An 8,881-nucleotide genomic window follows, 5' to 3' on the forward strand; every position below is an offset into this window, starting at 1 on the left:
ACGTCTGCACCAGAATCCTCGAGCGTTCATACTCCATAGCATGATTTTCGACTAACAATGTTCAGCGACCGCCGACTTGCTCGGGTACATCAGTCGAGTGTGCCTCTGGTGTTCACGGCATCGATCCTCGACGGTACGCATCGTCTGACCAATATACGAATTGCCACATTGACACGGGATCTGGTACACGCCGGCCTTCCTCAAACGGAGGTCATCTTTGGCGCTCCACACCAGTGCAAGAGTTTTATTCGGAGGACAAAACACAGTTCCGACCCGGTGTTTTTTCAAAATGCGGGCGATTTTCCCCGAGAGTGCGCCTGTATATGGAATAAACGCAGTGCCTACCTCCTCCCTCGTGATTTCATCTGTCTGCACAAGTTGTGCTGTAGTGGTTGGGCGGAGAGCACGTTAAATCTGCTACTCTGAGTACCCATTTTTTCGAAACACAGTTCTCAGATGTTCCAATTCCTGGGGTAGACTCTCGGCGTCAGAGATAGTGCGCGCCCTGTGTACTAGAGTTTTAAGTATCCCATTCCTCTGTGCAGGGTGGTGGCAGCTGCCTGCGTGCAAATACAGATCAGTGTGCGTTGTCTTCCGATACACCCCATGACCTAGGGTGCCGTCAGACCTTCTCTTGACCAAGACGTCAAGGAAAGGTAACTTACGCTCCGTTTCAGTCTCAATAGTGAATTTGATGTTGGGGTGTATGGAGTTTAGATGTGTAAGGAAGTCAAGGAGTTTATCCATACCATGTGGCCAGATGACGAACGTGTCATTCACGTAACGGAAAAAGCAAGTAGGTTTCCATTAGGATGATGACAGGGCTTCCTCCTCGAAGTCCTCCCTGTACAAATTCGCTACCACCGGTGAGAGTGGGCTACCCATTGCGACTCCTTCCGTTTGTTCGTAGTATTCTCCATTAAAAAGAAAAAAGTGGAAGTCAAGCCATGCCTAAAAAGGTCAGTGGTCTTCTCGTCAAACTTCTGACTACTCAGTTCTAGTGACTCTCGCAGGGGTACCCTCGTAAACAAGGAAACGACGTCAAAACTCACCATAACATCTGCCTTATTCAACCTGAAACTATCAAGGCGTTTAACAACATCTACGGAATTACGGATGTGATGAAGGCATTTACCCACATAAGGACTTAATATGCCCGTCAGGTATTTGGCCAACAAATATGTAGGTGCCCTGATGTTGCCGACAATGGGGCGTAATGGTACCCCCTCTTTGTGAAACTTCGGGAGTCCATATAGTCTAGGCGGTACCGGACCTTGGGGTAACAATTTCTTAGCGTCACCCTCCGGTAAATCTGCGTCCTTCAGAAGCGACCTTGTATTGTTCTCCACCTTCTTTGTAGGGTCAACGCTGATCTTCCGGTAGGAATCGTCATTTTGTACACATATCTTGCAACTCATTGTTTCCACATAATTTCTGTAAAACAGAAAAAAAAGAAATTATTTAAATTTCAACGCCGTTTCTCTTCCTTTGAAGTGTCGGAAACTGGTCTGACGCAGCTCCCCACGCTACTCTAAGCTGAGCAACCCTCTTCATCTCTGTGTAACTACTGCAAAGTCTGCCCGTTTGAACCATCTTAATAAAGTTATGCATTGCGTCCCACTACAATCCCCCCCCCCCCCCCTCCAAAACTTCCTTCCATTACCAAACGGCTCCATCAGGATGTGTCCTGCTAACTGACCCCTTCTTTTAACAATGATTTGCTATAAATTTCTTGTCTCTGCAGTTGTATTCAGTACCTCATCAATAGTTATGTGGTCTATCCGTCTAATCCTCAGTAAAATTCTAAAGTACTACTTTTCCGAAGTTTGTATTCGCTTCTTGTTTGAACTGCTTATCGTCCATGTTTCATTTCCGTACAGAGCCACATTCCAAGCAAAGAGCTTTAGAAAATACCTGTATATACTAACACTTAAGTTCATATTGAATATCTACAGGTACATGATTTTCAGGAACACTTGACTTCATTATTGTCATACGCAATTTATATCCTGCCTTTTTCAGGAACTGTTATTTAGCTGAGAAGACAACAAAATTAAACTACTACTTTTAGGTCACTTCTTAAAATAATGCATTGAATATATATAAATAATTTATAAACTATTTCTTTTATATCTATTTATTACATTTTCTGGGATATCAAGTATTTCATAACGGTAGTTAGTTCCTTTCTGGCAAAGACAAATAATTGCAAGAAACTACATCAAATTTGTCCAATGCATACGCTTCTATATGGTCCTGGAAGCAATAGGCAATAATGGTTGATCATGTTCACTCATTCACTTTCTGTAATGAAACAGTAAGACAGATTTCTGATGCATGTCACAGCAAACAGACGCAAATTATGATTCACTCCTAATAGTACAAGTCATAATTTCAGCGATTCATTGTCGTTGTTTCAAAACTACATTAGCACAATCTCCCATCATAAGGAATACCACTTAATAGCCATCAACATATATGATGTAGTTTACAATATGACACTCCAATACAGGTATCAGCATGCCACAGTCAAGAGACTCCAACTGGCCCTCCTGGACCAACTGAAGGGCCACAACCAACTGGTCCACCAGGCCCACCAACCGGAGGTCCTGATCCAACTGGTCAACCAACCGGAGGCCCTGAACCAACTGGACCACCAGGTCCACCAACTGGAGGTCCTGAACCAACTGGAGAGCCCCAACCAACTGGAGAGCCCCAGCCAACTGGAGGGCCTCAACCAACTGGTGGGCCTGAACCAACTGGAGGCCCACAGCCAACTGGCGAACCTCAGCCTACTGGAGGACCTCAACCTACTGGACCACCAGCGCCGCCTATCCGTATTTGGCGTGGTGTTTTCTAATGATGCAAGATTAGCGCGCCTGGAAACATTAAAGGATTTCAACTCTTTCTAGTTGAAGTTAGTCGAATTAATTGATGGAAGTGTTCTTATGATACATAAAAATTAATTCTGATTAAACTAGCAATGAAAAAGCTCCATTAACATTTATTTACTGTGTACTATAAATACAACCAGTTCTCCAAAAACATGATACCAATATGCAGAAATCATTACATGCCTCATCACATTCTTCAAAATATGATTAGCAGTTCAAAAAAATACTGTACATGGCCGAAGGAGTCCGTGTTATGGACTATGTGTGCATTATGAATTGATTCATTTCTGACGAAAAACAAATAATGGCGGGAAACTACATCAAATTTGTATGAATGCATACATTTCTCTATGATTCATTGAAGCAATTGGCAATAAATGTTGATCATGTTCACTCATTTAGTTTCTGTAATAAAAGAATAAGACTGATGTGTGTCAGGGTGAAAAATATAAATTCATCTTTCAACGAAATTCAGGCTTTGATGTTCGGTAATGCACCCTGTGATCTAAGGTGATTCCTTTGAAATTAATTTGCACATCTTTCACTTACATTTTTTTACCCTTCTTTATGTATGTGAATTAGCACACGTTTATAATTAGTTGGATAGTGTGATTCTTAAACTTAATGGGCCTATTAGTATTTAATAGTAAGTTGCCTTCTAACAAAAGTATTTATCTGGGATCTGGAATTTATGTTTCATAGATCCTAGTATATCTTCTGGAAAGAATATTAACCGGAACTCAGAGTAACATAGATAGCAGCAATAACAGAAGGTATAGGTACACAGCTCTTTTAGACTGCTCGTAGAAGTAGATGAATGTCAGTTCTGGTTGAGAATACCATCATCAATAAAAATAGAAATCACTAAACTTAATCACACTGAACTGACATTCTTTCTTTTTGAAGCAGAATGGATACATAAATGTTACGACATTAAAGGTAAAAAATAAAAAAAAGCATAACAAACTGCGAATCATTAAGGAGATAAAGAGCAGATGCATCTTTCGTACCGTGGAAATAATCTAGAAGGCTCTCTAAGCAATATGCAGCTATGAGTAATACATAATCATCCATATAAAATTGGGAGCACTGAAAAGTTTTTGAAAGGCTAAAGAAGAACTGTGTATTTGTGATCAATTTTCAGTAAGGAATTCTTCAAGTTGAAAGTTTCAAATTATTATAGGCTGGCTCTCCAGAAATTTCCAAACGAGTCTTTCATGATGAATATGAGAATGTGTTGATGCCCATTTGTATGTAGGGAAAAGATATTAGCAGTAGAAAACTAAAACATGTGCAGATACTTAAAGGCACATTTCTCTCGCACAGAATACCTTATTGGAGCCATGGTTAAGCACACAGCATATGTTATTATACTGCAGCGTTTCAGGTAACCTAAACCCTACTATACCTGCCATTTTAAATCAATGGAACATGCTGTATGGCCTATAAAGATAATTTTGTATAGAGGTATGATGGTTTCATTTGACGCCTATTATCGAAAGAATTTCAATGCCATGGTAATTATTCTTCAGGTAATACATTTTTTACAACACAAAAATTAAAACAATTATAAAATATGTGAGTATGCACTACAAATACAGCACATTGTTGGTCGTTATAGCTAGTAGTTGACTTGAAGATATTCCTTATATAGCGAAAGAGAATATTTGTGGGAAATGATGTTTGAAATTTTAACTACAGTTCATGAATTCGAGGGTAATTGGTATGATTTTCGTAGTCATTAGGTGTCTTCAGCTCTCTTCTGTAAGCAAGTTCCGTGCTTTGTCTATCTTGCTAGTGCAAATATTTATTCTTACTGCAATCACACCTCTTTCTCTTCTTGTCTATAAATGACATATACAAATTTAGTAATTTCAGAAGAAAATGACAGATATTTGCTTTGGTGTATGTGGTAGTAGAATGATATACTTCAAAGAGTATAATTCGCTCTGCATACAGATCTTGAACCGTTACATGATTATGTTTCAAAGGATCAGGCGCTTGGTTCAAATATGATATGTACCAAGGATCAAAGCATGTTTATGTACATAATTACTGTCTACCAATTGTTGTCATGGGTATTGTAAAGTAAAATTTAAGAGACTGGTCTAATTCTGAGTTACTAAAGAAGTGTCTCTATGGGCTTACATGGAATCAGAATGAGAGAATGAGCAACGTGATTTGGACCAGATTTCTGATCCTCATATGCCTGAAACATTTTTGCAGAGAATGTCATAGTTGACGATGCCTTATACCTCATTACTACTAGGACTGTTGTCAGCATTATTACAAAAACTGTAGTTATTTTATTACTATTTACATCCATGAAGGCTCGAACCTCATAAAAATGCAATTTTGAGGCATGTCATAAGTGCAGTGTATTAACGATACAATACAAAGCCAACAACAAAGATATTACGCTAGTCATGAGACTCGCCATCTCAAACACTTGACTTCTGCCCCATGTTCTCCAACTGTAGCAACAAGTAACACAGATAGGTTGTTATATATCTACAACTAATATTTTGTGGCAAGCCAGTGTAAATTTATTTTTTTACAAAATAAATTAAAAATACCGACCATAAAATTAAGCTAAACTCTTAGTGTGTATATTATTTGGAGAAGAAAGTCTGTACCATTTCAGTTCACAAGAAATCGAGAACCTACATTTTCATCATATTAACAGGATCTTCCGTCGGTTCTTGGTAGAAGAACATTATAATAAATGAAAAGCACCAGTTTTATATTGTTCTAAAGTATTAATTTTTTATTGTGGTAACCGGTTTTTGGCTTACAAGGCCATCTTCAGACATTCACTGAGTATTGTTTCCACAGAAGTTCCAATGATTGCAAACAACATTGGAAGAGAAGTAACATATCTAGACTGAAACAGAAACGTACAATAAGTAACATCTTTGACTTAGTGGTGGTAATACCATGCAAAAGAAAGAAATTTAACACTAAATAAACAAAAAAGGAATATACAGGAAAAACTCTAACATAAAATAGAAATAGCATGCCTACATAACATCTTCTGTTACTAAACAAAATTAATAAAATAAAATAAAATTGGTACTTGACAAGGCTACATCATGAGGTATACAACATGGAGAGGTGTACACAAACCAATTAAAAATAGTAAGTCAGTTAAGTACAGAACATATAAGGGACTTAAGCAATAACAATAATATAAACAGAAATAAGTAAATGAAGGAAAATGGAGGAGTTTGAGGGAATACGGAGTTAATGCAATCTTCTAGAGTGTGGTTGTACTGCATTTTAAGATTCACAGTATATCGAAACGTGTGACTATGTAACAGTTTGCATTAAATAAATGAAACAAGTAAAATATAAACAATATTTGATGAGACAACTGTAAGAAGTGTTAAACATGGACAGTGATACAAGTACCACTTAAAATAAAGTCTAAACAATTCAAACTAGGCAATATGGAATACTTAGAAAACTTCAATAACACAAAAGAACTTAATGAATACAGGAAAATGGGAATATGTAGGAACAGACAGTGTGGGAAGTAATGAAGAACAGACATGATTATATAAAGTTTAGGAGAGGAGAAATGTAGAGCTGTCTGGCCATTAAGGATTAGATCTAGGCTGTGTGCTAGCAGTTTGTGAATTTCCAGAGCTTCCAGCAGGTTGAGTTTATCGCCTTTGTTAGCTAAGTGAAGTACATGGGGCACTGGCTGCTAGTTGTGACCCCACTCACTACATGCTCAGCAACTGCAGAGTCAGAATTCTGCAACCTCCAGCTGCGTTCATGTTCAGCCAGCCTAGTTGCTATGTCTCTCCCTAACTTACCGATGTAATATTTGTCACAATCAGAAAGGTGATTTTGTATACCCACTGTTGGCTAAAAACTGTATCTTATCTTAACTATTTAAAATACACAATCAGAAAGGTGATTTTGTATACCCCACTGTTGGCTAATAACGATTTACTGCAATGAATGTTGAACTTGAAATACTAAAGCAGGAACACATGTTACGTGAATGTTAAATTATATGTTAATGTGCTTCACAAAGAAGTTTTAAGAGAGCCATTAAATGCATTTATGAGCGCCATTAAATGTGTCTAAGGTTTCAGGACTGTCTAGCTATGCTTATTTTTGATCAGTTTAATTGTATGATGTAAGTTCGTAAAGCCGCCTTCACGATCAAGTGGTTGCGATACGAAGCTGCAGTCTCCGCCGCTGCTGTTGCACGCCACTCTCCTGAAAAGTTTATTTAAGTTTATTTCTCGCGTTAGACATGCGTGGCCACCTGCACTCGTAGCAGACTGCCGTATGTATGAATGTTACATCTCCGTTTTGGAGGGAGAAAATATTAGTAAATTACAGTGCAATGTATAGATGGCCTATTGTGACGGAACCGGACTGCCTGCAGTCTCGATCTAACACTCATAGCCCGTGGCGATGTTAAAATGATCAAATTTCTCACATTTGAGTGAATGTTTATTTATACGATAGCTCTCTTTAACAAAACAACCACTTTCGTATTTCTATTCACAAGGTTTACTCCTCAGCGCTTAAATAAACTTAATTCTCTAACTCAGTAAAGGCTGCCGTGTAACAGTACAATTAGATCCGTTCCTGTAACACGTCTTACTATTCCAGGATATCAGGCCATAATGATCCGTATTATTAATCCAGTGCCAAGGATGGTATATCAACAGAGAATATAATCCCACTCACTTTCTTTCGTTGCCGCAAATACGTTAATTCTCAAGGGCATATAGCGCTGAGTTCGATCATCGACAGTCTGTGCCGTAAGACATTATGAGCACAGTTGACATACTCAATGACTCTCAAAATTAACACATTTCTCAACGCTTACGTCGATTTGTGTGATTATATCTCCACAAAAAGAGTCACTAATGCTTATATCCATCATCACATTCCCTATTTACTCATAATTGTTTGTAGCTATGAAGTCAATTATATTTTCTCAACCATTTACACTTCGAGTGGGCTCCTAAACCAACTGCTCAAAATAATTTTCGGGGTAAGCATTTAGTACAATTTCTGACGATCCGTTAAACCTGTTACCGTCTTTGAGCACGTATTTTTGCCAACAGATGGAGGGTAGATTGAAGTCACCAACAACTTTAATTCTTTGAGTAGGGTACCTACTTGTGATGATTCTCAAGTTTTCTTTGAACTGTTGAGAAGTTGTATCATGTGACTTAGGTGCCGGTAAAAGGAAACAATTATTAATTTATTTCGGATGTTAAGCATAATCTTTGTCAATACCAACTCACAGGAACTATCTACTTCAGTTTCGCTATAGGATAAACAGCCTCTAACCACAAACAATATCGCCGCCACCAATTGCATTGAATCTACTCTACTACATGTTAAGCCTTTTGTAAAAATTTTGGCTGAACGTATCTCCGGCTTTAGTCATCTTTCGGTACTTATGACGATTTAAGCTTCAGTGCTTTTTATTAGTGCTTTGAGCTCTGGTTCTTTGCAACACAGTTGTGAGAGTGAATAACTAAAATATTGATTGTTGCTATACCAACCCTCTTCCTGTGTTTTGCTACACCCCTATGAAACTGAAACCCTTTCTGCACTTTCCCAAGACCTTCTAACCTACAAAACGACCCAGTTCATTCCACATCACCCTGAATACCCGTGTAGCAAGCTCCTGCGTGTAGTGGGCACCTGAAACCACACCACGCTGTGGCGCAAGCGAGAATTTTGCAACATACACCAGTTGTTACCACTTGACCTAGCTGTCCAAAACTTGAAAGATTCTCTTCTGTTCCAAAGGAACACACATCATTGCTACCGACATGACTGCAGTTAGCTCCACTCCAGAAGTAGCCTTTCCACATCCGAAATAATTCCTTCTGGTGTGTACCCAAAGTGCTCACTAGATTTGTCCTCCTTCTTTGTCAGCCATAGCCCTAAGAGGCTCCATTCAGCAGTTAACATTTGAGCTCTCAACTACCGTGCACCCACGC

General features: G+C 38.7%; 1 protein-coding gene across 4 annotated transcripts in view; it reads left to right on the forward strand.

The window, feature by feature from the left end:
* The window catches only part of LOC126336533 (proline-rich protein 2-like), a 42,147-nt gene extending 39,150 nt beyond the window's left edge, over window positions 1-2,997 (forward strand). For 2 of the 4 annotated variants that reach the window (XM_050000345.1, XM_050000346.1), the window contains exon 2: window positions 2,513-2,997. In XM_050000345.1, coding sequence (XP_049856302.1) covers window positions 2,513-2,860 — 348 coding nt within the window. In that variant the 3' untranslated portion in view covers window positions 2,861-2,997. The remainder of the gene's footprint in view (window positions 1-2,512) is intronic. The other 2 variants (XM_050000348.1, XM_050000347.1) reach the window with 2 other exon arrangements.
* The last annotated feature ends 5,884 nt before the right edge of the window (window positions 2,998-8,881 follow it).

The sequence above is a fragment of the Schistocerca gregaria genome, chromosome 2, assembly GCF_023897955.1.
Source record: "Schistocerca gregaria isolate iqSchGreg1 chromosome 2, iqSchGreg1.2, whole genome shotgun sequence".
NCBI lineage: Eukaryota > Metazoa > Arthropoda > Insecta > Orthoptera > Acrididae > Schistocerca > Schistocerca gregaria.